This window comes from Capsella rubella, unplaced genomic scaffold, assembly GCF_000375325.1.
Source record: "Capsella rubella cultivar Monte Gargano unplaced genomic scaffold, Caprub1_0 scaffold_2, whole genome shotgun sequence".
Taxonomy (NCBI): Eukaryota; Viridiplantae; Streptophyta; class Magnoliopsida; order Brassicales; family Brassicaceae; genus Capsella; species Capsella rubella.
In genome coordinates this window covers 10751335-10778111 of record NW_006238922.1, presented here as the reverse complement: position 1 = coordinate 10778111, position 26777 = coordinate 10751335, and the positions used below count along the sequence as shown (strand labels likewise).

The following is a 26777-nucleotide window of genomic DNA, read 5'->3' as shown; positions in this document are numbered from 1 at the left end:
TCAAGTTTTATCGATAATTATGAGGCTGATCTATTTTTTGTTCAGTCAGTTTCTTTGTCTTTCTTATTTAGTTTATTTTTGTATTTATAATGTTATTTTATCCCAAATCTTGGTTTACATAAAAATGGTATTGTAATATTTTTTCCAACCATTGGCTTGAATTGAGGTTAGCTTGTCTTTGATTGACCTCTCGATGGTTGTAGAATGTGTTTGTTAGAACTGAACAAGTTCTATATACAACCAGGAGTAAGATTGAGTTTCCTACAAGTTTTAAATAAGAAATGGTGAAGTTACTGTTGTTCATCCATGGTCGGAGCTGGTCACCAGAGAACTGGGCCAACTGGCCGGTTAGATGACATCAACAATGAGTCAAGTCAATTTATGTCGATACCACAAATAAGTCGAATAGATCAGGAAACTGATTCAAAATCCGATATACGGGTTTTAGGGATCAAAACATATAAACTTTGAAGATCTTTAAAGCATCAAAATTGCAAGTTTCCACTTTCAGAAGCAATATTAGTAAAGAGTTAATTATTAATAAAAAGTTGAAACTAGAGATAGAGTTGAATAAGCTCATCGCTAACTACAGAGGGAGAGAGAACACCAAGGTCCGTGAATAGGAGTGTTAGGTACTGAGGCGGAGTATAGTCTCGAGCTGACCTCTCTACTTCCACCTTTGTTGGTATCTTTATGCCAAACTCGATTGGTCTCAGAGCTGGTGCCATGTCCTTTTGGTCTAATGGGTAAAGCCTAGCAAACTGCAAACACACAACTTTGTATCATTAACCACACTCTCTCTCTCTCTCTTGGATCTAATAAAACCGTTTCAATTACCTTGTAACTCTCAGCAGCGACATAGACAGGTTTGTTCATGCTATGTGCTACAAGTGCGATTTGGTATGTTCCCATCATGTTGATAATACCACCACTTTCTACAACTCCATCTGCCCCAACAAACACCATGTCTACTTCGTCCATGCTATACGCTACAGCTGAATCAAGCAGTAGTTTCACTGGGATATCAAGCTTCGATAGCTCACTCGATAACAAAACTCCTGTTCCATCCGGCCTTCCCTCTGTCATTTATTCATTAAAAGGTTTCAGCAAGAGACGAGTTTATAAAGTCAAGATTATGTAGATCACAAGAAACAAATGTCTCAGAAAGACCAAGAAAGCGGTAAGACATTAAGCGGATACAACTCAAGTTCCAATCTAAGCTTGTTGATAAAAAGAAAAAGGGTGTTTTCGAAAAGAGAACCTGTGCAGAGAACTCGAAAGAGCTTGTTGTTCTGTGCAGCAGTCTTTAGTATTTCCAGGACAACTCTAGAGAGTCCATGAACCAAAATGGTACAACCATCAAATATAAAATCTTGACTAAGCATTGCGATAATCCTACGAGCCTGCACAATAGTTAAATTTCTTTATAAATCCTCTTCTATCAAATGCCTTTTGATCTACATACTTCATTGATAGAAATTAGAAAACAGGAGCCATTAAGGGAAGTACCTTGCAAGATATTTCCCCAAATTTCTCAGCACGTTCAAGAAGACGAGACTTAGCTGAATTGAAATCTTCATATTCTAAAGCAGACGTCCTCGTAACGTATCTGATGAACAAATCGCATCCCGCAGTCAAAGAGATTGAAGTTTTGTCCCATGACTGCCAAAATTGAACATTTCTCAATCAAACAAAGCCAACAAATTCGAATGGTGAATGAACATAAAGGGAAGTCCAATAATTTGGATAATGAAACTGGGAATCCACCTTGAGTGTATCAGAGGCCTTTTTGAGCTCAATTTCAAGCTCCATCATAGTAGTAGCTTCGCTGGCACGAATAACGGCTGCTAAAGCTCGAATAGCCGCGACGGCCTCAGCCAGATCCGGCTGCTTTCTCCAGCTATTGAACTCTTCAATTACATTAAACGACTTCCCGTCTCCGAGATCAGTGAGGGACGAGATAGGATGCTCATCCCCAGAGACGCCCCCCACGGCGGCTTGAGCTTGGGATAGCCACTCGCTTGTAATGACACCGTGATGCGCCGCGCGGGTCTGGTAGTAAGCGGAGATGGAATCAGGGTTTTGAAAGGGGGCTCGTGTTGTGTCTGCCATGGGAGGTGAACTCGAGGTTCGCCGCTCGTCGAGGATAAACGACGGTGATCTTCGCCACATTGATTTTCGTTTTTTCTTTAGAAAATTCCGAAAAATGGAGAAAAAAAAAATTGAACAAAATTGAAAATTGAAGGTTATTTTTCTTTCACTTTTCAGTCCGTAGGTCAGGTAACCATATTGTGAATGAAAGGCCCATTAATAAGCCCACTTATTATATCCACATAGTCACATCTCAGAATCTCACATAGAAGACATTTTGCACTAGGACCAAAAAAATAAAATCAATTTAATTAATTTTCATATCATTGTTTTTCAATACCTTCATTATCTTAAATTGGCATGCCATTGGAGTAAAAATATTCTAAAATTTAAACTGTCTGATGATCAAAACATTACTTCACTTTTTAATTACGTGAACTGATTACACTTTTCTCAAAAGTTCTTTTAGGTTCATCTTCATGGTAAGGTTTCTTTAGTCGCGGAACTCGTCCATGAAGCTCTTGTGGAACTCTGTGAGACGATTCACTATCGCCGGAATCTTGTCTTCTTGCGATAATATTGTGCATCTAAAGTGCCATGTTCCAGGAACCTAACCACAGTGAATCGAAACACACAGGTTCAAGTTTTGAAAACATTAGAAGTTTCTCATTTGTGAAGGTTTTGGTTATTTTTTTTACCTGTCCAAAGCCAGAACCAGGGACTACAACCACACCAGTAGCATTGAGAAGGCGTTTGCAGTAGAACGCATCTGGCGCAGTTTTTTCGGCCTCAGCAGCTTCAATCGCCTTTTGAGGAAGATTCATTCTTGGGAAGAGATACATTGCTCCTTCGGCTCTGTTACATGTAACACCTTCTAAGTTGTTAAGAGCCTCTTCCAAAGTCTGCACATTCAGTGTCAAGCTTATGAATATTACAAAAGAGACTGAAAATGTCTTTTAGAGGGTATTTCAATCTTCAAATCACCTTTGCACGTTTAGCCATGGATGAGAGAATTCCATCTCTTTCTACCATGTATGAGTCATATGAGTCATCACCAGGCTGATCAAATATGTAAAAGACTGATTAGCCATTTATCTGTTGCAAGAAAATAACAAAAAAAAAAAAAAACGATTAGAAAGAACTAGACTGTGTGTTACCTTTGGTGGGCTCATGACAAGGCTAGCAAGAATTTGACCAGAGATGTTAGAACAAAGATTCACAGAAGCCATTTTGTATATCTGTTCTCTTACATCAGAAGTGAATCCAGTCACCTCCATGTAGCCTCCTCTTTTTCCACATTCTCCATAGTATCCTTATCAACAGAAAACGAACAAAAAGGCCAGTTTAACTAAAACCCCACTTTTGAGTTGACAAGCATTGAATAGTAAGTAAGTAAAACTTGTTCTTTTACCCTTGGAGACTGATTGGAACGAAACTAACGAGATATCCTTTTCGCCATGGCCCAAAGACCGAGCTATTTTCTTGAAAGAATGGAACTTTTTGTCAGGGACGTAAACATTTTCTTGGTAGACCTCATCAGCTAAAAGAACTAAACCCTCTTGCTTGCAGAAATTAACAATGTCACACTGGTTTTCTTCCGCAAGAACCTTAACCAAATTCATAGCACAAAATTAAGGAAATGATACATTTACATAGTAAGTGTTTAAATTTGTTAATCTAAGTCTTGAAGATGTGGTTTTACCTGCCCAGTTGGGTTACCGGGGTTTATGACAACCAATGCTCTCACAGTGATGCCCTTCGACCTAGCTTCCTCCAGCTGCTTCTTAAGTTCAGATATTTCCAGTCCCCATCCTGTTGCTTCATCTAAATAGTATGGAACCTAAGCAGAAAAATGACAATCAAAAGAATGAAAAAAGATCTCAACCAAAACAACATTATTCCATAATGATAATATGAACATACCAAAGATCCACCGTGGAGAGCAATTGAAGCAGAATACAAAGGATACTGAGGAATGGGACAGAGGATACCATCTTTCTCTGAGCTTAATAGAAGTTGCATCATCATGTGAACCTATTGAGTGAAGAGAGAATAAAAATTCACTAAGGATGAACTCTATTAAAGGACTTTCTCAAGTAATATAAGAAAATGTTTTGGCTGTTACCGCTGGACTTGCACCATCAGTCAAGAAAATATCATTTGGATCAGCAGGGAAACCATCACGGGCTTCAATTCCAGCTGCAATAGTGTCACGTAATCCCTTAATACCCTGGGGAAGAAAAAAGGAATCCTTTAGCAACTTAAGGCTCATCTATATATAGTGTTAAGGACTTTAGTTAGAGCCTGATGACAAACCTGGCTGTGACTGTAAGCACCAGTAGCTCTCCCAGGAATTTGATCCAGAATCTTCCATGCTCGGTCAATTGAATCAGTACTGATACCAGATAAAAATCAAATGTGAAGCAATCTTAAACCATATAAGCAGTAGAGCGTACATGTCCTAAAGCTAAAGTATAGCATGGAAAACCTCAGGATCACCGTTCAATATACCTGAACAAACCATGTGTTTCAGACTCATCCAACAGGCTTGAATGGTCACACAACGCAAGAACCTGAGATATGAAGATGGTCATAAAAAATCACATCTCAGGGTTGAAAATGACAAACAAACAAGCACCAAAAACATATGTTTACCTCTCGGAAGAACCTTATAGGCAGCTGACCAAGTGATTGAGGATTCCCAATGTTGCAATAGATGATCTGTCAAAAGCGGTGAATACTTTCTAAGTTTCTTTGTTGTTTGGGAATTATACAGAGTTTGAGAATATGCAACATCAACACTAAACTATCCACTCTATGAGACTCATATAATAAAAAAAGCCAATCATAATTCTAGAAAGTATACACACTTGAGAACATGAATATGCCGATGAAGAAGAAGATTTTTACCTCATCGAAGGGATAAGCATCCTTATTAGACTTCAAGTCTTCTTGCAACTTCTGTAAGATGTAGAAACAAAAGGCAGACAGAAGTCAATTAGATTTAAACATATCTTACAAATATTGTTCTCGATGTTACTAGACAAAGCACATAAATATCTGACCTGAGCAATGTTGACGATTTCACCACGAACAGCATACTCACATTTCAGAACCTGCAACCAAAAAATAAAAAATAAACAACCCTCTTAGTTACAATTAAACCAAGTTCTCAGCATGATTGAAAGTAAAACATAAGTAAAGTAATGACAAGAGACGTGAAAAGAATAAAGAAACAAGTTAGAATTATGATCAGTTGAAGGGAAAAATTAAGATTTTAAAATTTTTGGAAAAGAGGAATCTGCAAGGAAACATATAAATCATCACGAGGATTGAACCTAAGGCACAACAAGAAGAAGCAAAGCTCAGAAAATAAAATCCAAATCAAGTACGGCGAACCGAAGAAATAAAGCAGAGCTTGTAGATTTCATCATTTGGGAAACACAACGAGAAGCAAAGAACAAACCTTTGGCGTTACATCAGAAAACCACACTGAAAAAATCGAAAAGTTGAGCTAAACAGAAACAAATCCAGATCAATCGAAGAAAATAAAAAAGAGCCAGGATTTAGAAAGCCACCTTGGGGTTGATGGAGTCAAGAGTAACAGGAAGAGAGGAAGTGGAATCAGAAGAAGCAGCCATCTCCGAAGTAGAAGACAATAAACGAGACAGAGAACTAAGAGGAGCAAGAGGACGAGATTGAGGAGTAAGAAGAGAGAGAAAGCTTGGACTTTTGTGATGTTGACGGCGAGTAGTATGGTCGACAAGACCTTTAGCTTGGCTAGTCAAAAACCTCCTCATCTCTCTGTTATCAGCTTTATAGTACCAACGTGTTACTCAAGCCCGAGATTGAAATATTCTCACAGACGAAGAAGGGTCCCCAATTAGTGTCCTCTCTAAACCACTAGTGCCTGCCTGCACACAGAATTTTGCCTTGTTCTCCACGTTCAAAAAAAGAAAAATTGAGAATTTGTTTTTGCTTTTCTTCAATAGACGAAGATATTTGTAGGGTTTTTATTTTTTAGGCGGCTAGTTTTATTGAATTTATCTGTTAGAAACCAGTGCTAATCCCATAAAAAGACATGTCCTTAAGAAAAAAAAGGTTGTCTGAAACTCTGAAGTCTATTTGTCAAACAAGACAATGATCATCTACCATTATCATCTATTTAATTTTCGTTCATACTTGAGGAAAATATAGTATTTTAACAATATACTGTAATCTTATCTAATTTAATTGATGATTTCGTAACGTCTACTCTCTCGTCTATTTTCGTAACATGTAGCAGTAGGGGTGTTTTTTTTTCTTTGGTCAAGAAACTTTTTTTTTGGTTTCGGAGAACCAGAGTTGATCTCCACTATTGGGCCTTAAAAAGGCCAGTAAAATCGTGCATCAAACCCATTACTTGATATATTCAAGTCACTAAAACCTGCACCGTATTAGGTTGGACGAGGATAAAACCCTAGAAATTTAGAAAACATCTGTAACTTCAAACATGGAAGTATTTTGATCCAACGAATACTAGGAATTGCATAAACGACATCGTTTACTTGGTCTTACCTTTTGATTTTGATTCTTCATCTCTCTGCGCCGCGTTCTCTCTGTGAAGCTCACGCCCTTTCGGTTTTTTCATATTACATCAACTGCGTTTTTTGCATCCTCAGGTTTGTGTTCTGATAAACCTTATTGTTCATGTTCTACTTGTATCAAGCTTCACATAGATTAGTGTCAAGTTTTAAAATTGGGAATTGAAATTTATATTGTTATGTTTTTTTGTGAGGCTTGAATATTTGTGTAAATGGGAACATGTAGTTCTTTTTTTTTTTTTGTCGACGGGGACATGTAGTTCTTGGAAGCTGATTGTTTTTAAGTGTTAGGGTATACTTGTTTGTTATTAAGTGTTTTTTTTTTTTTTTGTCTTTTGTTGGTAAAATTTCATAGGGTTTAACATAGTTGGGTAGGAATTACATGGTTTCAGTTGGTTCCAAATCATTGCCATCTAGGAGACACAGGACTATTGAGGAAGATAGCTTGATGGGTGAACGGGGAAAGTCTAGCAATGATCACAGTGAAAGGAAAAAAAGAATGTCTAGGAAGGACCAGAGAGGTAGCCGTGGATTTGATGGAGATAGTAACAAGAGGAACCAATCTGGTGGTGCCCCTAGTGTAAAGCCGGTATCAAAGAAACAATCCGAGTTTGAACATCAGAATCAGTTTGTCCGGTAAGGGAGATTTTGATCCCAACGCCTTTGCTCTTATTTTGTTATCATAAGAACGTGGTATTAAAATCGGGCTTAACCTTTTGCAGGAAAGAGATTGATCCAGAGACTTCAAAGTATTTCTCTGAGATTGCCAATCTCTTTGATAGTAACGAAGTTGAATTAGAGGAACGTTCAGTGATATGCGGAAATGCACTTGAGGAAACAAGAGGGAGGGAATATGAAATCGCAACTGACTATATCATAAGTCATGTCTTGCAAACTCTACTTGAAGGATGTGAACTTGACCAACTTTGCAGTTTTATTCGGAATTCTGCTACGGTGTTCCCAGCCATTGCAATGGATAGATCTGGTTCTCATGTTGCAGAGTCGGCTCTCAAAGCCTTGGCCACACATCTGGAAAATCCAGATGCCTACTCTGTTATTGAAGAGGCTTTGAATTCTATATGCAAGGTACTTATTCCTTTTTTGCTAATGAGGTTACTATAATGATGCTTATAGTTATAAAACTGGTAATTTACCTCGATTGTGACTGTAATATATTTCCCTTGGTCAGGTGATTGTGGATAATCCTCTTGATATGTTGTGCAACTGCTATGGTTCTCATGTTCTTCGAAGGCTTCTTTGTCTTTGCAAAGGTGTCTCTATAGATTCCCCTGAGCTTTATGGTGCAAAATCATCAAAAGCTCTGGCAAAACGTTTGAATCTGAAGATGTCTCAGTTAGATGAGAATAATGTAGAAATCCCTCATCAAGGGTTTCCAGATCTTCTCAAGTACCTTTTATCTGGGATATTAAATTGTAGCAGAGAGGACATGAAGTATCTACAAGTCGATCAGTATAGCAGTCTGGTCTTACAGGTAGGTTTTATGTCCCTGTCTAATCGGTTTTGTTATTTTCAAGCAACTTCTTTCGTAAGACTGTTATTTTAATCTCACTTTCTGGTTCATCTTCTCTTGACAGACGGCTCTCAGACTAATGCTAAAACAAGATGAGGAGTTGCTTGAAATCATTCCGCTTATTCTGTGCTGCAACTCTACTAATAAAAAAGAAGAAGGGCTTCATATAGAGACTAGTGTTGCCAAAGAAATTTTAAATTCAATGAAGGATAATTCATTCAGTCATCTGATGGAGGTAACTGAGTTGGTTATACCAAAATTCAGGTTCTTGCCAAAAAAAAAAAATTGATTATGGACATATTGCCTGTGTTAGACTATGCAAAACATTATCTAGAATGACCCTTGGTTATCTTTTGATTCCATGCTGTAAGTGAAGTGTTAATTTTCTTTATTGTCGTTTTAATTGCATTTGCATGCCATTTTCAGGTGATTTTGGAAGTGGCCCCTGAAAGTTTGTATAACGAAATATTCCACAAAGTTTTCAAGAATTCTTTATTTGAGCTTTCAGTTGATCGGTGTGCAAATTTTGTTATTCAAGCTTTAATCTCCCATGCAAAAGACCAAGAGCAGGTATCTTTATCCTACTGACACTTCATATTTTTCTGTATTTGTGTTGTTTCCTTGAAGCCGATAACTTATGATTAAATGATTTTGTTTGCAAGATGGGTTTGATATGGGAAGAATTAGCTCCAAGATTCAAGGATCTTCTTGAGCAAGGGAAGTCTGGTGTTGTGGCTTCTTTGATAGCGGTTAGCCAAAGGCTTCAAAGTCATGAACATAAGGTTTTTATGTTTTCTAAATTCTGATAAAATTTTATTTCTTCTCTACTTTCAAAAATGTTTTCTTATGCAAGTGATTTTTTACAGTGTTGTGAGGCCCTTGTTGGTGCAGTATGCTCGACAAATGAAACCCGTATCTCCATTGTTCCACGGTTGCTGTTTCTTGATAGCTACTTTGGTTACCAAGATAAGTCTACATGGGAGTGGGCACCTGGTGCAAAGATGCATGTCATGGGTTGTTTGATCCTTCAGGGGATTTTCAAGTTGTCTAGCGTATGTTTCCTTCTCTTCATGTGTTGACAAAATTAGTTTCAGCGGTTTTAACTACCTAGTTTGTCTGTTCATGTGCATTGACAGTAATTCCTAACTTTTGCTTAATTTCACAGGATCATATACAGCCATACATAACAAGCTTAACTTCTATGAAAGCTGAGTATATCATCGAAACAGCAAAAGATTCCAGCGGAGCACGTGTCATCGAGGCCTTTCTTGCCTCAAATGCTGCTACAAAACAGAAACGCAGACTAATAATAAAGTATGCTTTGCTTCTTAATGTTATATGGAAATATGTTTACTTCAAGACCGGTATAATCCATAGTGTAGCCTGTTTATATGATTAAATACCCAAAACTGAAGCATAGGGGGAGTCAGAGTTGTCTTTCATTCTGTTTTTTCTTTGGTGCTTTTCTTTCATTCTCTTGGGCTAATTGTTAAATTTTCAGGCAATTGTTCTTTACTTTAATGATGTTCCTTACACTGTTGGTTTTGTCACAGGTTACGTGGACACTTTGGCGAGCTCTCATTACACACATCTGGTTCATTTACTGTTGAGAAGTGTTTCGATGCATGTAACTTGACACTAAGGGAAGCCATAGCAACTGAACTGTTAGATGTGAAAGTTGATCTCTCCAAAACAAAACAAGGGCCTTATCTGCTTAGGAAACTTGATATCGATGGGTAAGATATTATTCAGAAACCTTACCTTGCTTTATTTGCCGGAAGGTGTAACACATCAGGAAAACTGGTATCACCAGCATAAGAATTTACATTTCAAATGAAAAAAAAAAAAAGAGAGTAGAATTCCTTCCTAAGAAAATAAGTAAAAAAGTGACGTATCTGTAGCATTGACACATGCCTGTAATCTTTTGCATCTTTTAAATTCATTATTGTTATGATTCGGAATTATTTTTCTGTTGTTGTTGCAGTTATGCCAGCAGACCTGATCAGTGGAAATCAAGACAAGAAGCCAAGCAATCGACATATAACGAATTTTGTTCTGCATTTGGGTCCAACAAATCAAATTTTCCAAAGAACACCTTTGTTTCTGACGCATCTGAGGATGCATCTCAGGAATTAGAAGTAAAGAACGTAAGGAAAGAGATTAACCATCATCCTACTTCCGGGTTTAAGCGTCACCGAGAAGAACATGCAAGGGATAAGGATGAACCTTTTGCAGGTGAAAAAAGGACGAAACAGAGAAAGAATAAAACTAGTGAAGCAACAGATAAACCAAAACTAGCTGGCAGCAAAAGACCTTTCCTTTCCGGTGAGATGAAGAATCGGCATGCAAATAAATTGAGAATTTGAAGGTTAGCCTCCTTGCTCTGTCATATCCTCACTGCATTTTTCTCATCTTTGTGCCACATTTTTTTTTTAATACCTAATTTTTGATGAAGATGACAGCATAGTGGAAGCCTTAATGGCTAGATTTACCTTTACAAGAATGCTAATAAAAACAGTCTTCTCATATCACACTCCAAAAGAACTTATAGAGGTCTAAGCCCTCTCTAGGAACTGTTAATAGTAGGAAGCTTATAAGATGGTTTTCTTATGTTTCAAACTTTCAACTACATTTCAGCATCCCGAAATATATGTGTAAGATACACTATATACTACCACAAAAAAAAAAGTAGAATGATCTAAGACTGCAAAGTAAAAAGTAGAATTAAATCTATGGTTCTCTTGCTGTAATATGATGTTTCCTACTTCCTCCTACATCTGTTAGAGGATCGATCCTGGTACAAAAATGCACACTCTTGGTGTCAATCATACATACTCAGAGAGATATACGAAATCTAATTGGGATGTGTAAAGATGTGAAATTGATTGGTGTGGTTTGTCTTTACTTGTTCTGTATAGGGCTGGAGCCAGTCCTTGGGATTCTTCGGAAGCTATCTTTTTCACCTCTTAGAGACACTCCCTTTGTCTCCTTGTTTATCTGCAAATCTCTCACATCTTTACTAGAAGTGAAATCCATGGAAGTTGGCGCCATCTGACGACCCTGTACGTTATTCATGTTGCTAAACAAAGCTAGAAGTAACATAATCAGAGCTGCTGAGGTTGTTGCCGATGATCTCTTCATTGTGAATTTTCTTGATCTGTTCTTTATCTTGGTGCTGTAGGTTGTTATGTTCCTGACACTGCAATAGAGAAATTTTTTTGGTAGCGAGCTATGTCTGAGTGAAAGAGAAAGGAATATGGATTGAAAGTCTTGTTTCTTTTGTAGATTATATTACAGTCCCAAGAGACTTATTGGGATCTAAGCACGTGATCTAGTTTGACTGGTGTGCCAATATACTTATATATTTCCCCAATTGAGTTTCAGATGGTGAAGATATTTAATGGTTTCTAGATCATTCACTGCCTCATTGGTGATTTTAGTCCTTGCATACACATGAGTACACATTCATTTACACACCAGCCATGAAAAATATTTTTGATTAAGATGAGGATCATGTGATAGGGCTCATGTGATAGGGCACGTGGTTACTGATGCTGTTTCTATTAAATTCCCAATTAATCAAGTCCCAACTTCATGAGAAGAAACGTTGCAGGTTAACAGCTCATGTCACTAAGATTATCACCAACTTTTTTCTTTCTTTTTAAGTGGTATGAGAAAACCGTGTTCTACGGAGTTTCCTTTTGGCCTACAAATACCGAACCGGTTTTCTAGATTGGTTTCCTAGGGGTATTCTAAGCCACCGGCTTGCTAGTTTCTCTTGTCTTGTTTACAAGTAAACTCATGTAGTTCAATATTTTGCATCTCGAGAAACTTCTCACTTCATGCCTTGTCCTTGTATCCTAAGCTCTGATGGTTCAACATCATAGTGTCTTTCTCTTGTTGTGTAAACATAGTGGAGTTTTTGACAAACATCTGACGTTTATAAGACTTTGAATGTGATTATAGAGAACAATATAGGACTCTGGTGTTGATCTGAGACTGAGTTAACAAAAGTTTTAAAAGTTCAATTTCCCGATGGAATAGATAAAATGATTTACTTGGATTACAATGAAAGCTCTCAAACACAGCCAATAAAGAGCCGAGACCAATTCACAGTTTGAAATCTTCAGGCAATCTTACTTCAGCTAATAATAACAAACTTCAAGGATCAACAGAAGTAGCAGCATTGGCGCTGCTACTACTAGTACTACTATTGCTACAAGCCACTCTCTTGTCTCTGCTCAGAAACCTCCTTAAGGACCTCAACCTTGTTGTCATTGGAGATTTTGGTTCTTCCTCCTCAACAATGTACCTCACTGATGACGACGAAGATGATACATTTTGACTTCTAACGGAAGAATCATTGATATCCAGAACAACAGTTTCTTGGCTCTGAGAAGCAGCATTACCAGCACCGTCTTCTTGAGGCCCACCATTGGTGTTTCCGGTACTAACCTGATCTTGGCGACCCCATACCAAGACATTGGTGGGGAATTCCGGAGAAGTTGAAATTTGGGACAAAGTATCATGGTTGCTATTGGTACCACCAACATGATCTACATTTTCCGGAACATGTTCAACTCTCTTTGAGCTAGGTTGCTCAGGACCAAGAACCGTGTTTCGACAGATGGGACAAGTTGAGTGAGACTGAAACCACATATCAATACACTCAACATGGAAGCTGTGGTTACACTTTGGAAGCAGCCTTGCTTTGTCCCCTTTGACAAGCTCAGACAAGCAAATAGAGCATTCCAAGCCATCTTTGCAACTATCTTGTCTGAAAAAGACAATTGGTAAGGAAGTGAGTTCAAAAGGGGTAAGTCCAGTGTTGGATAGAGCATCTTGGCCTGGGACGAAGATGAAACGGCGTCTCTGGCGGCGAGTGATTAGAGGCGGAGCAGTGGATGATTGGTCTTCTTCTTGTTCTTGGTCTTGCTCTTGTTGTTGTTGCTGCTGCTGCTGTTGTTGGAGCTGATCTATTCTCCACCAGTAGAGTTTGGCGTAAAGATGGAGGATAAGGACGAAAAGAACGGCCATGAACAGAACAATAATAGCTGTGAGAATAATCTTGCTTGTTACCTCTTCTGTTGATAGATCACCGAACATAGAGCTATGAGCAGATCCACCATTGTCTCCCATTGCAATACCAAGGGGACGGGACAAGATCAGGAACTGTTTCTGTTACTTCTCAAGCTTGATACTTGGATATGAACCCCAACACAATCGGCTTGATAATATGAAAGAAAACGAGAATACAGAAGCAGAAAATGCAAGTTGAGCAGAGCAAAACTTAGAATTGGATAAAGAGAATGAAATTAGGGTTTTGTGAGAGAGAGAGAGAGAGTGAGAGCAAGTACCAAAAAGCTAGAAACTTTACTCTTTTGTTGGGTAGCCAAATGGAAGAAACTCAAAGTAAACAAAAAAACCCAGAAAGATTATGTAACAAAGGCTTGATTTTTAACAGGAGAAAAAACAGAGCTCAGAACTGAGAGTAGACGTGTTTAATAGTGTGAAGCTCAGTGAGGAATTTACTTGGTATAAAAGTGTTGTAAGGAAGAGGAAGTAAGCCAAAGAGGAGAGTGAGACAAACAAAGAAGAAAGGTGTGAAAGGGTCTGTGTAGTTTCAATGTGACTCGGCCATGGAGGAAGAAGAAGAAGAAGGCAAGGCAGAGTGATAAAGAGGCAAAGAAGAAGAAGCAAGAATTGAGGAGAGATGAGTGGAGCCCAGTGTATTGAAATTGGAGTTGGGGAGCTACTCTGTCTCTACTCTACTCTCTCAAATCTCTCTACTCTACTATACCTTTTCTTTTTACTCAAAGACCAATTTGTTTTTTCTTTATGCGTTATTTCGTCGGCATCCTTCTCCATTTACTCAGTTTTTTCCGGTAATGCTTCTTCTCTTCATTACAAAGAACAAGAAAAATACTATCTACATTCCTTTTGTTGTTTTGTCTGAACTGAACTAATTTTATTACTTGATTATTTAGGTAAACCCAAAAACAAATTAGGCTTTTGGTGTTTTAAAAATAATAGAAAGTAAATGCAGCTTATATATAGAATCTGATTCAAAATTGTTACAAAAACAAACTTGAATGTTAATAAAGTTACCTTAATGCAAAAAATAATAATTAGTATATATAAGAATATGGAGTACACTATAGTCTAAAATGATGGTATGCACTGACTTTCACATCTTTTAAGATTGTTTTCGTCTTTCCAGGATATATCGGTAAGTACTCTCCACAATGTTTACATTTTGGTTTCCTTTTAACCTCTCAACTGTGTTATGAATATTGAATAAAAAAGGAAAGTAAAAAGTAAGTCAATGTTAATGGACGACAATATGTCATGCACTAATTTGATATAATTAGATGGTTTAATCCATATTATACTAATAGTATGTATCATCAATAGATGAAGCAAATTAATGAAGAACTTTTTATTCTTTCGAGATGGAATGATGCGAAAAAGAATCATCCTGGTCGAGAGACCTAGGTTTAAGGATCTTGTCTTATCATGAAGTGGAACCTTAACTATATTTGCAAATTTCAGGCACTCATAAATATATGTTCAGCCTAACTATCGGAATATTTTTCCAAAAAGGTGTAATGATATTAGTAAAAGATACATAAGATATAATCAACGATTTTTTTATTATTATTTATTATCCGAATTTTACTGATATTAATACTACTTTTAAGCTAAAATTAGTGTTATTAACTTGACTAGTATGATCCGGAGTCGGCAACAATTGAACACATTAGTCAATCTTTGTGGAAAGTCATATCAGAATTATGTGCTCTACCACCCAGAGAAAACAACACATCTTAGCCTGTCTTGAAAATAATATGGACATATTCAAATTCAACTTTTGGTATCAAGAAAAAATTTAAATAAAAATAAAATACTATTTGCAAAAAGCTTTCTAATTAGTCCTTATTGCGCAATTGCTCATTACCCGAAAGGAATTATGTAACTTTATTTTGTCTCAAAAGTTATAAAAAAAATATGGTTACTAGGCAAAATGATGAGAGTTGAATGATGGTCTTCTTCACCCTCCCTTAAATAACATATTCTCCTCTTTAATCATCAAATCATGCTCTCTAGCTAGATTCATATGGTTGATTAGCACCTAAATTATTTCTTGTCTATTTAAATTGGTTAAATGATTTTGATGAAATAATGTTATAGGTTTTGTTTTCAGCATTTAGATGAATTTTCCAATTTCTGATAAAAATATTCCTCCCAAAAATTTTCGTAATATATAGTTCAACGTTTATATACAATTATTTACTTATATATAAATAAATAAACTATTTTTCTCCTCTATATTATAGGATTAATTACAGTACATTTTAGTTGAATTTATGGTTTATCTTGATGTATCCCATGGACCATGACGCAAATTTCAACTAATTATTGTGGGCACTACAAATTTAACAAGCTACTTAGAAGAAACATGTTCTACCATATAAACTACTTGGACTTTAGAATGAACATATACAGGCTTTATTAACTGGACCATGACTGATCAATATACATGCAAGTGGGCAACATCAGAGTCTGATAACAGAAGAAGAAACGATTCGGCCCGTGAATTGTGTGTTATTGTATGAGCCGACGTATCAAATTATGGCCCATATGAGTTCTAGTGGGATGAAATGGGTCGAGTCTCTCACGGACACGTACGTATATGTTCCGGTAGTCAAAATTAACACTCAAAAAGGGTCGGACCAGTAGTGTCTCGTATGTTTGGCTCTTTCGAGGATATCACTATATATGGCTATTTTTGTTGCTTTGACTTTATTGAGACATCTCATCATTTGTTTTGGGTATCACACCAACAACTAGTTGCCAAGTAGATGGAATCTTGCAAAACAGAATCTTTACTAAAACGATATGAATAGTTGAATACATCTATTTTGAAATGGGTTCAAGTGTTTAGATGGGATAACAAATACCAACAACACATGATATGTAAAGCTATTCAAACTTCAAAGTCATAACTTCTTGATGACATATATATTGTGAAAAAACAAAAGCCAAGTGTGGTTAGATTTTGTTCTTTTTGCATGATCTTACCGGTCCAACTCAGAGCATTTACATGTGTTAAGTCTTTTTGACGATAGATGTATGAAAGATAAGCTATCTCCAAGTTTGTGTTACAATAATATATGTTATTGATTTTAAAAACTGATTTGTTTTATAAAGTCAAACGTTTTCTCTTGCCTTAATTTATGAAAATTCACGAGGAGAGCACACATTTCGGGTCGTCATAAAATATAAACATATGCTTATTCACACCTGTAGTAGTACAAAAACTAGTGTTTTTAATGTAATTATCACAAAACTGTTATTTTTTCTGTCGATTACTTTTAAAAATTGCAAATGGTACGAAAATTTCTGAAAGTTGTATTTATAATAATACCAAATTAGCTGTATACAGTTTAGAAAAGGACAAAGATTATATCATTAGAAAATTAGAAAAATGCCAAAATACAAAACAAACCAGGATCATGATACATGTTATCTTTCAGTGAAATTATATAAATAGATATATACAAAATTGGAATATCTTAAGACCAATCGTCCAATTGCTTTTGTTTTACAAAATAATTTCTCAATTAAATAGGATGTGAAACAATAAAAATATAAATTAATTAAGAAAAATGAAGAACTTGTCATACCACCAAATATATATAATATATATACATCAGGACGAGTTCTTCTCAAGTTAAACAGATAAGCCGATCAATGTGCTGTGTTTAGAAAATATAACCACAAACGAAACTTAAAAAAAGTTGTAACTCATCATAATAAGTAAAATATAAAAATACAGTATCTATTTGCTTTTGATCGTGATTTTATCGCGAGGCAAGAAAACGACAAGCTTGATCAAACCTGGATTTGAGGTGCAACTACATGAATCAAATAAAAAATACAACAAATCTATTTGGTAATTTTGAGAATTATATTATTAGAGATTCGATCTCTAAATTTGATTGAACTTTTAACATGAAAACTTAGATACATGATACCGAAAGGCTAATAATAATATGTTATCGTTTTGTAAAGTTTATCATTTTATGCCTCTCAATCTGAGCCTCAGAGTTCTAAATTCCCTTTTTTATTTACATGATAGAAAGATAAATAAAGCAATTCACAACAAAGGTCCAGGCCAAATTCTAAGCTTTTTTTTTTTTTTTTGGTAATATTTAATGTCAAATCTTTATATATTCGATTCCACTAAAGAGATAACTATTCTTAGGATGTCTTTTAAAACTCTATCATGTAATATTGTAATATACTTGATAGAGAGAAAAAAAAACAATTCATACCATCATTAGTTACTGTTACTAAGCACTAATTAAAGTATTAATCATGAACGATATTGTCCTCTAGAATTCACACAACTTAAGTAACTTTTTTCAGAATGCATGCGAATTATTTCAAATATGAGTACACAATAAGAACTATTCATCGTGTAATACCACATACGGGATCAAATAAATATTTATTGATATATATATATATATATATATATATATATATATATATGTAAGCTTTTCTGTTTTGTTATGAGCCATTTTAATAAGGTACAAAATCTGAAAAGTCGAAGACCCTTAATAATAACCATATTTGTTTAAAGTAACTTGTTAGATATCATATACGCAATTTGCTCATTAGTAAATCACGAAAAAAGAAAAACACATGAACAGCTTGATGGATTTTTATAACCCTAAAAAAAAAATCAAAAAGTCAAACAAAATATAAATAGTATCCATTCATCAAAAAAAAAAAAAAAAAAAATTATATGATCTTCTTTTATCTACCTTTCGTTCTTTATGACCACTATGATCTAATTGTTAAAATGTGTCTTCCACTTGTCATAAATTAAAATATAAAAAGATCCTCCATAAGGCAAAGTAATAAAGAAAGAAATAAAAATAAAGATGTTTTTTTTTTTCTTTCTTTATATTTTTAAGAGGATATTTTTTTTAAAAAAGTTGTATATGTAATGTAACACCACCACCACTACGAGCCACTACTACTAAACCAGCCGCCCCAAAAGGTAAACGCCTCTCTCCCATATAAAATAAAAATAATCATCATCAAATACTATTCTTCACATTCTTCTCTCTTTTTTCTTTATACTATATTCCTTTTTTATTTAATTTAATTTTGTTGTATTAAAACTTCAATATCATAATGTTTGTGGCCATCATCATTAATTTTATCATCCCAAAAATTTTCAATATTCATGATCAACATCATAGCACGCACGCACGCACGCACCTCCAAATATTGAAATGACCCAATTTTTTTTTTTTGTCTTTTTTAGAATAAAATTGAATCGGACGAATAGTTAAAACGCATACAAAACTTTGTTTTTTAACCGTTAACAAAAATGACAAAACAAAACAAGACAAACGAAGAATAACTAAAGTAAAAACAATTCTAGATATATGAAGACGAGTAGTAGTAGTATAGCGCTGACTTTTTTATTGTTTAGATTAGACTATTCATAGTGTTTCTACTTAAGGTTTTATTATTACATAAAGGAATAATAATAATTTATACTATATACTAAAAAAAAAGTTTTGCATTAAAAAAACCATACCCACAAGGCCACAACCACAATCAGAGCAAAAAGATAACATGATAAAATAAGAAAATATAAATAAAGTTAACTTTGGGTGTGACAAGAAGTTTTCGTCTGTTTGGTCTGACTATTCCCTTTGGTCAACGATGGTATTGAGAGCCATTTTACAAGCTTCGGACACAGAAACCCAGATTGGATAATCATGTCTTTTGTTTCTTTTCCCTCTCCTTCTTCTTCTTCTTCTTCAAGCTTTCTCAATCTTTCTCAGCTTCTTCTTCTTCTTCTTCTCTTGTTCTCGCCATGATTGACGAGAAGATGAGATCTAAATCCACTGGTCCTCTTGTGAGACCAGCAAGACCTTTGAGTCCTCCTCACATGGTTCTGTTTGTCCTTGTCTATGTTCTTTCCCTCTCTGTCTTCTTTACTACAGTTTCAGAGGCTGTCTGTAATCTTCAGGATCGGGATTCTCTTCTTTGGTTCTCTGGCAACGTATCATCTCCACTCTCTCCTTTGCATTGGAATTCTTCTACTGATTGTTGCTCATGGGAAGGAATCTCATGTGATGATGATTCTCCTGAAAACCGTGTCACTTCGATTCTTTTGCCCTCCAAAGGACTCTCCGGCGACCTCCCCTCCTCTGTTTTGGATCTCCGTTTTCTATCTCGTCTCGACCTTTCTCATAACCGTCTCTCTGGTCCACTCCCACCAGGTTTCCTCTCTGCCCTTGATCAGCTCTTGGTTCTTGATCTGAGTTACAACAGTTTCAACGGTGACCTGCCACGTGAAGGAAGTAACAGAACCTTCCCAATTCAGACCGTTGATCTCTCCAGCAATTTTCTTCAAGGTGAAATCCTCGGCGGTTCTGTTTTTCTTCAGGGTGCTTTCAATTTAACCAGTTTCAATGTCAGCAACAACAGCTTCACGGGATCAATCCCTTCCTTCATGTGCACAACTTCACCACAGCTCACCAAACTGGATTTCTCCTACAACGATTTCAGCGGCGTTATCCCTCAAGAACTGGGCAGATGCTTGAGGCTAAGTGCTTTCCAAGCAGGCTTCAACAATCTCTCTGGTGAAATCCCTAAGGAAATCTACAATCTTCCTGATCTTGAGCAGCTCTTTTTACCAGCCAACCGTCTCTCTGGTAAGATTGATGACGGGATTACTCGTCTCACCAAACTGAAATTGCTTGAGCTTTACTTCAATCATCTCGAAGGAGAAATACCAATGGATATAGGTAAGCTTTTCAACCTGCGCAGTCTCCAACTCCATATCAATAACCTCACGGGCTCTGTCCCGGTTTCTCTCGGCAATTGCACCAATCTCGTGAAGTTGAATTTACGGGTTAATAGGCTGGTAGGAACCTTATCTTCGATAAACTTCTCCGGATTTCAGAACCTCAGCATTCTGGACCTTGGAAACAATAGCTTTACGGGCGATTTTCCCTCCACGGTTTACTCCTGCAAAAAGATGACAGCAATGAGGTTTGCAGGAAACAAGTTAACAGGACAGATATCTCCTCAAGTACTGGACTTGGAATCTCTGTCGTTCTTTACTTTTTCAGACAATAATATGACGAACATCACAGGTGCTCTCAGCATTCTGCAAGGCTGCAGGAAGCTGTCTACTCTTATCATGGCAAAGAATTTTTATGGAGAAGCGGTACCAAGCGATGCAGACTTTATTGCGGCAGATGGATTTCCAAGCCTCCAAATCTTCGGTATCGGTGGATGCAGATTGAAAGGTGAAATTCCACCTTGGCTGATCAAACTCAAGAGGGTAGAAGTTCTGGATCTTTCAATGAACCGACTCGTTGGGTCAATTCCCGGTTGGCTAGGAACTCTTCCAGACCTTTTCTACTTGGATCTTTCCGATAACCTTCTTACAGGAGAGCTTCCAAAGGCACTGTTTCAGCTGAGGGCTTTGATGTCCCAAAAGGCATACGATGCAACAGAGCGGAACTATCTAGAGCTGCCGGTTTTTGTCAATCCCAATAATGTCACCACCAATCAGCAATACAATCAGCTTTCCAGCCTCCCACCTACGATATACATCAGGAGGAATAACTTGACTGGGAGTATACCAGTCGAGGTTGGACAGCTAAAGGTTCTCCATATCCTGGAGCTTCTAAGTAACAATTTTACCGGCAGCATCCCAGATGAATTGTCAAACCTCACAAACTTAGAGAGGCTGGACCTGTCCAACAACAACTTAACCGGTAGAATTCCTTGGTCGCTCACGGGACTCCATTTCATGTCCTATTTCAATGTTGCAAACAACAGTCTCAGTGGGCCGATACCCACAGGGAGTCAGTTCGATACCTTTCGAAAAGCATTTTTCGATGGAAACCCCTTGTTGTGCGGTGGTGTGCTGCAAATTTCCTGCACTCCAACTCTTCCATCTACTACAAAGATGGATGGAAAAAAGGTCAACAAAACGCTCGTTTTGGGGCTTGTCATTGGACTTTTTTTTGGGGTAAGTTTGATTTTGGTGTTGCTGGCTCTGTGGGTGCTTGACAAGAGGAGGGTAAATCCAGGAGATTCTGAGAACGCTGAACTGGAGATAAATTCGAATGGCTCGTATTCTGAAGTCCCTCCAGGATCGGAGAAAGACATAAGCCTCGTACTGTTGTTTGGAAACAGCAGGTATGACGTAAAAGACCTCACCATATTTGAGCTCTTGAAAGCTACCAACAACTTCAGTCAAGCTAATATAATTGGTTGCGGCGGGTTTGGTCTTGTCTATAAGGCTACCTTGGATAATGGAACAAAACTGGCGGTTAAGAAACTCACAGGAGACTATGGTATGATGGAAAAAGAGTTCAAGGCAGAGGTAGAAGTTCTGTCCAGGGCCAAACATGAAAATCTGGTCGCTCTTCAAGGTTATTGCGTCCATGATAGTGCCCGGATACTAATTTACTCCTTCATGGAGAATGGTAGTCTCGATTACTGGCTGCATGAAAATCCGGAGGGTCCAGCCCACCTAGATTGGCCGAAAAGATTAAACATTATGAGAGGAGCAAGTAGTGGACTAGCATACATGCACCAGATATGTGAACCGCACATAGTTCACAGAGACATCAAGTCCAGCAATATCCTTTTGGATGGGAATTTCAAGGCTTACGTCGCAGATTTCGGGTTGTCAAGACTGATTCTTCCATATCGCACCCACGTTACAACTGAGCTAGTGGGCACACTGGGTTACATTCCCCCAGAGTATGGACAAGCCTGGGTAGCCACTTTGAGAGGTGACGTGTACAGTTTCGGTGTCGTCATGCTAGAGCTTCTCACAGGAAAAAGACCAATGGAGGTTTTCAGGCCAAAGATGTCAAGAGAATTGGTCGCCTGGGTGAATACAATGAGAAGGGAAGGGAAACCAGAGGAAGTGTTTGATACATTGCTGAGGGAAAGTGGTTATGAAGAAGAGATGCTTCGTGTGCTCGACGTAGCCTGCATGTGTGTGAACCAAAACCCAATGAAAAGACCAAACATCCAACAAGTTGTAGACTGGCTTAAGAATATAGCGGAGAGACCAAACCAAAGTAACAACAGACAAGAACCCGAAGAAGAGACGTAACTGTGTGCCCTTCCCTATTTTAATCACACATCTGCATAAGTAAATATACACAACTTATTTTTCTTGTCAATTGCATATGTTAACCATCACTCCCATGTAAATTATAATTTTGATGGTAATATATAGAAGCTTTGATAATGTAAAGAAGATGAAAATTTATGCAGCTTGTGACTTTCAAAACGAGTTCTATATACATGTAGAAGCTCTAGCCACTACGTGAAAAACTTAAACCCTTGAGCTTCCATATGATCAAAAAGCAGATTTTTATGTAAGGGTATGATTAAATTATGAATCTCTATATAGTATGATCGAATCCATGAAACTCTGTGTACCTTGAAGAAGATACGTACCAAATTTCAAGGTATAAGAAAACAAAATCTGTGATGCTACTCAGAATATGATGATGAAATTGGAGTGGGGGATTGTAAGCGGCATTTAATCGAATACTTGTTGTGCATAGTTTTGAAGAGAGTAAACAAGAGAAAAGGCAAGAGCAGTACGAAGCACGAAGAAAGACGAAGCATTAGGATCTGAGAAACTGAAGACATACCTAAACATCAATGGAGGATTCAGAGACAGAGAGATCGAGAGAAAGAAAACAAAATAGAGAGATTTTTTGCAACAACTAAACAAATACAAGTGTTTAGTCAATGATTTGGACTTTTTGAATCAAAACGACGCCGTTTTGAGGTATTGGGAGAAGATGCTTCAACTACCTTTGGAAATAGTGGTTATGTTGGTACGTATGCTTCTCTGTTGCTTCAGGAGAAAAATATGTTAATTGTTTCTATATTTACCATATGAGTCCGTAACTTCTCTTATCTTTCATAATCTTTCTACGTTTTCTGATATTGTTGGTTTTAGCCCATAATACAAAACCCTTAAAATTTATTAGCTTTTGTTAATTCCCTCAAGTCACAATATAATCTTTGGTTTCTAAAGGTAACTGTCTACCAATTCGAACTTCGATATTCAACACGAGGAAGGTACACAATTGGTCCACGTTAACTACTAACATAGGCTTAAGGCTTTAAATTCATGGGAAGAAGAAGCTAGATTTGAGACAGTGAGAGATATAGGGATGATGTGTAAACCAACGTACGAATGGTTCTCTCTCCGTTCTCAACTTCTATGAAATTAGTAATCCACTTTTATAACGAGAAAGCAACATGCAAGAACCAGTAAGCCTGGAAGGAATTGGCAAAGTGAAACTTGACACACATGTGTGTGTACTCATGTATAATAATGAACACTCTGTAAATTCTACAAGTAGTGGACCATATCCTAATTAACACATACGGGTATACGACATATATATAATATATGTAGCCCTTGACATTCGGTTTAACCGGTTTAATCGGTTCGGTTTATTTGAGTTTCAGATTTTCAGCTTTTTAAAATTTTTGCCGAATTGAACTGAATAATAATTCGGTAAGCGAATTAATCAGTTCGGTTTTTTGCTTTAAAATCTATTTCAAATTAAACCGAATTTTGTTTCTTTTTCGGTTTATTCGTGTAACCGAATATAGTTTTGTCTCAGAAACTATGAAGCTCATAAGATTCAATAAAGAAACTTTCCTAGATAGTAGATACTCCTATTAAGGATACTCTAAAGGTCACCAAAATGTTACAACCACGTACTAGATTAAGCCCATTAAAAAGGATCAAGGGCGAGACCTTAATTATGATAGATAGCAGATCCAAACTTTGAACACAATCTAAGGTTACATATATAATATATGTGTCCCCTACTATATACGTACGATATTTCTATGTATTGTTAGCAGGCCCATTTGCATGGCAAGTGTGTCATAGTAAAGCGCTAGAAAAAACATTTTATTTATGAAAGAAAATAATTAATTTCAGTTCTCATTTATGCTAAAACTCTAAATTTATCATCAGCTATCAACTATTGGATTTTTCCTTACGTCACACACTCTTCGGTTTTAGCACGAGGAAAATGCACAATGGTCCATGCTAACAAACAATATGAAGAAAAGAGAGTTGAGGTTTTATGAAAATCCATCACATGCATACTTTATGGGGAAAAAAGACAAGATTTCAAAACAGAGAGATAGGGATGAGTGAACCAACGTACGAATGATTCTCAATATCTTTGTATCCGTCCATATTTTTCTTTCTTATTCATTTAAAAACAAATTGGAAAACAAGAACCATATATATATATATATGTTTTCACCACGACCATGCATATATGATTTTACCACCCCCATGCATATATGATTTTACCACCACCATGCAGAACACTGCTGTGTATAGTCTACAAGAGGATCGGATGACCGTGTCTTAATTAACACTTACGACAACCCCTAACCACGTGTGATATTGCTCCATGAAATTCCTAATTAATGAATGTAATCATTCCCATTTTTCTAAAGAATATAATTAAGATGTGTTTCGCTTGGCTGTGACGACCGACTGTAATTACAAAGAGGCCAATTTGTCAAGTTTATTCTCTCTCTATCTCTATCCCAACGAAACAAAATTATTTTTTTGGGAATCGCTAATTAAGGACCATTATGAGATGATAATTACCTTTTGTAATAACGGTTATAAAAAAATTCCATAAAAAAATTATGTGACATTGTAAATATCATTTATCTGTAGGGTTTTTTTTTGTCAAGGGTTTTTTTTTTGTTTATTGACTGAATGTGAAAGAATGACAACCTTTTTTGGATTATAATTTTGTATACAAGATATAGGCATATCTTTTCATCGATATATTATTTATTACTTAACTCATACTTGTACGGTAATTATGATATATGTTATTTTTTTGGATATCCATTCTTAAATTTATTTATCTCGTTGTTAGCAAGCTCGTTGACAATTACGGCCGTTCATATAGTCATAATCAAGCGCTGGAAAGGATAATTTTATTTTATTTATGGAAAGTAAAAAAGATGCATGCGTGGGTATTATCTCAACCCATTATTTTTGGCCATGGACGAGTCTCAGGCTTTTTCTTACACGATTTTGACCATTTGACTAGTAGAACGGGAACATTCTTAGAGCTAACTTCTCCTCCCGAGAGGTAGAAGTATCATCCGTAGTAACATCATCCACCTTGCTGAATTTGACGAGTAAGGTCTTAGACGTATCATTGGTGACAATTAGTTGAGGTGCGCTTAACCACGCCCCTGGGATAGCTCCAACGGTTCCGTATAAGGTGGTCAATTTGTAAGTGTTTTCTCCGGCTTTCTCAATCTCAAACCGGCTATTATCAGCAAACCGTTTACCACCTATGACAACTGGAAGCTCCCCGGAAACGGATTTGGAATCATCGACTTCCCAGAACTTGGAGAACTCGTTGCACACCGGCCAGATGTTGGACTCGAAATAAATGTTGACAGGGAAAGATGTCACAACGGTGTGTTTTGCACCCAATGGTAAATGGAAGCTGACCGGTAGGCCAGGTTGGTAAGGAAGGAGTGTCTGGGTGATGCCAAGTGGACAAAAGGGAAGTATATTAGTGGCTGCTGGGACAAGACCACCTCCGTTGTTACTTTTGGTCTTCACCGGTTGGATGAAGTATTTTGTACGGTCGATAAGTGGATTTCCGTCTGTGTCCTTCACTGGTTCGCTTCCTTGAATGCAGACAGCTGCAGCCAGCAGGAGAGTGATGAGAAAAGAGACTACTGAAGGTTTCTTCATTTTGAATGTTTTATGTGTTTTAGCGAGTTGAGTTGAGTTGTGGAGACCAAACACATTGTGTGTCGGTATTTATAGAATCGTAAGCGGTTAAAACAGGGTATACCAGTAAAAACTGAAAAGAGAAATATCTAACTCCCATTTTGCTAAGTAAAACCCTAAATTCAGACTTCGATTATTTTCAGCACGAGGAACATGTAGAGTGGTCCATGTTAACTAACAAAGAAAGAGACGATCAATAAATTGGAGGACGGCAAGGTATCTAAAGCAGAGAGATAAAATTAGTGAAACAACGTACGATATGATCCCCCACACACATCTCTCTTAATTTATGGCCACAATTGGTCGTTTCTCTATTATTTTAAAAGAACTTACTATATAAAAAAAAAATATGAAAATTTCTGTGCACAAACCAGATATTTTCATCCCATTTTGAACGACAACAATTCAAAATCTCTATAGTAATAATAAGTCGACTTTCTAAAGAACAAAAATAATAAAGCGACCACAAGATCAAGAAGATCAAGAAATGAGCTGAGTCAAACTTGTCTATGTGTGAGTGTGAATAATACAGAAGAAGCGAAGAAGAGGAAGTTGACACTTTACATATGCTATAGCATTAATACAATACGTGTCTCCTCTACTATGATCTCCCATTCCTCAAGAGCCATTCACAGAGAACCACGTTGTCTATTATAGTTGTAGTAATGTAGTATACCGA

The 26777-nt window shown here is 36.8% G+C and overlaps 6 protein-coding genes across 9 annotated transcripts; 2 read left to right on the top strand and 4 right to left on the bottom strand.

Moving 5' to 3' along the window:
• Positions 1–410: 410 nt before the first annotated feature.
• LOC17894075 (translation initiation factor eIF-2B subunit alpha) lies at positions 411–2216 on the bottom strand. The gene is made up of 5 exons (XM_006302297.2): positions 1768–2216; positions 1510–1662; positions 1262–1403; positions 838–1079; positions 411–761 (listed from the first exon to the last, which is right to left on the bottom strand). The coding sequence occupies exons 1-5, from the start codon at positions 2170–2172 to the stop codon at positions 555–557; spliced, it is 1149 nt and encodes a 382-aa protein (XP_006302359.2). The 5' UTR covers positions 2173–2216; the 3' UTR covers positions 411–554.
• Positions 2217–2376: 160 nt separating this feature from the next.
• On the bottom strand, positions 2377–6197 carry LOC17894960 (alanine aminotransferase 2, mitochondrial). The gene is made up of 14 exons (XM_006300376.2): positions 5670–6197; positions 5157–5207; positions 5002–5052; positions 4747–4812; positions 4603–4664; positions 4408–4486; positions 4217–4321; positions 4015–4125; positions 3794–3931; positions 3503–3698; positions 3249–3403; positions 3076–3150; positions 2790–2993; positions 2377–2701 (listed from the first exon to the last, which is right to left on the bottom strand). Exons 1-14 carry the CDS (start codon positions 5889–5891, stop codon positions 2585–2587), a joined length of 1632 nt encoding a protein of 543 aa, XP_006300438.1. The 5' UTR covers positions 5892–6197; the 3' UTR covers positions 2377–2584.
• A 358-nt stretch (positions 6198–6555) lies between these two features.
• LOC17895578 (pumilio homolog 23) lies at positions 6556–11559 on the top strand. Of its 4 annotated transcripts, none has more exons than XM_006300724.2 (12): positions 6556–6752; positions 7092–7310; positions 7397–7760; positions 7864–8166; positions 8270–8440; positions 8632–8775; positions 8868–8987; positions 9072–9257; positions 9371–9519; positions 9759–9941; positions 10190–10573; positions 11124–11559. In XM_006300724.2, the coding sequence occupies exons 2-11, from the start codon at positions 7123–7125 to the stop codon at positions 10569–10571; spliced, it is 2190 nt and encodes a 729-aa protein (XP_006300786.1). In that variant the 5' UTR covers positions 6556–6752; positions 7092–7122; the 3' UTR covers positions 10572–10573; positions 11124–11559. The 4 variants fall into 4 exon arrangements, with proteins under 4 accessions (XP_006300786.1, XP_006300787.1, XP_023643006.1 ...); XM_006300725.2 differs by having other exon boundaries at positions 7067–7310; XM_023787238.1 differs by having other exon boundaries at positions 7050–7310.
• A 650-nt stretch (positions 11560–12209) lies between these two features.
• On the bottom strand, positions 12210–14055 carry LOC17896232 (RING-H2 finger protein ATL3). Its single transcript, XM_006302489.2, has one exon. The coding sequence runs from the start codon at positions 13342–13344 to the stop codon at positions 12367–12369; it is 978 nt and encodes a 325-aa protein (XP_006302551.1). The 5' UTR covers positions 13345–14055; the 3' UTR covers positions 12210–12366.
• A 4776-nt stretch (positions 14056–18831) lies between these two features.
• On the top strand, positions 18832–22567 carry LOC17895115 (tyrosine-sulfated glycopeptide receptor 1). Its single transcript, XM_023787418.1, has one exon. It carries the CDS (start codon positions 19109–19111, stop codon positions 22382–22384), a length of 3276 nt encoding a protein of 1091 aa, XP_023643186.1. The 5' UTR covers positions 18832–19108; the 3' UTR covers positions 22385–22567.
• A 2707-nt stretch (positions 22568–25274) lies between these two features.
• On the bottom strand, positions 25275–26086 carry LOC17895809 (cysteine protease inhibitor WSCP). The gene has a single exon (XM_006302737.2). The coding sequence runs from the start codon at positions 26057–26059 to the stop codon at positions 25394–25396; it is 666 nt and encodes a 221-aa protein (XP_006302799.1). The 5' UTR covers positions 26060–26086; the 3' UTR covers positions 25275–25393.
• Positions 26087–26777: the final 691 nt, after the last annotated feature.

Excerpts from the sequence above, each read along its gene's own strand:
- LOC17894960 (XM_006300376.2), bottom strand. The coding sequence starts at position 5,891 with ATGAGGAGGTTTTTGACTAGCCAAGCTAAAGGTCTTGTCGACCATACT. Across the intron at positions 5,208-5,669 it reads TTGACTCCATCAACCCCAAG|GTTCTGAAATGTGAGTATGC; the intron begins GTGGCTTTCTAA and ends TTTTGGTTGCAG. Across the intron at positions 2,702-2,789 it reads CTGGTTCTGGCTTTGGACAG|GTTCCTGGAACATGGCACTT; the intron begins GTAAAAAAAATA and ends CACTGTGGTTAG.
- LOC17895809 (XM_006302737.2), bottom strand. The coding sequence starts at position 26,059 with ATGAAGAAACCTTCAGTAGTCTCTTTTCTCATCACTCTCCTGCTGGCT.
- LOC17895578 (XM_023787238.1), top strand. The coding sequence starts at position 7,057 with ATGGTTTCAGTTGGTTCCAAATCATTGCCATCTAGGAGACACAGGACT. Across the intron at positions 8,441-8,631 it reads CATTCAGTCATCTGATGGAG|GTGATTTTGGAAGTGGCCCC; the intron begins GTAACTGAGTTG and ends TGCCATTTTCAG. Across the intron at positions 8,776-8,867 it reads ATGCAAAAGACCAAGAGCAG|ATGGGTTTGATATGGGAAGA; the intron begins GTATCTTTATCC and ends TTTGTTTGCAAG.
- LOC17896232 (XM_006302489.2), bottom strand. The coding sequence starts at position 13,344 with ATGGGAGACAATGGTGGATCTGCTCATAGCTCTATGTTCGGTGATCTA.
- LOC17895115 (XM_023787418.1), top strand. The coding sequence starts at position 19,109 with ATGATTGACGAGAAGATGAGATCTAAATCCACTGGTCCTCTTGTGAGA.
- LOC17894075 (XM_006302297.2), bottom strand. The coding sequence starts at position 2,172 with ATGTGGCGAAGATCACCGTCGTTTATCCTCGACGAGCGGCGAACCTCG. Across the intron at positions 1,663-1,767 it reads AGGCCTCTGATACACTCAAG|TCATGGGACAAAACTTCAAT; the intron begins GTGGATTCCCAG and ends CAATTTTGGCAG. Across the intron at positions 762-837 it reads TCGCTGCTGAGAGTTACAAG|TTTGCTAGGCTTTACCCATT; the intron begins GTAATTGAAACG and ends GTGTGTTTGCAG.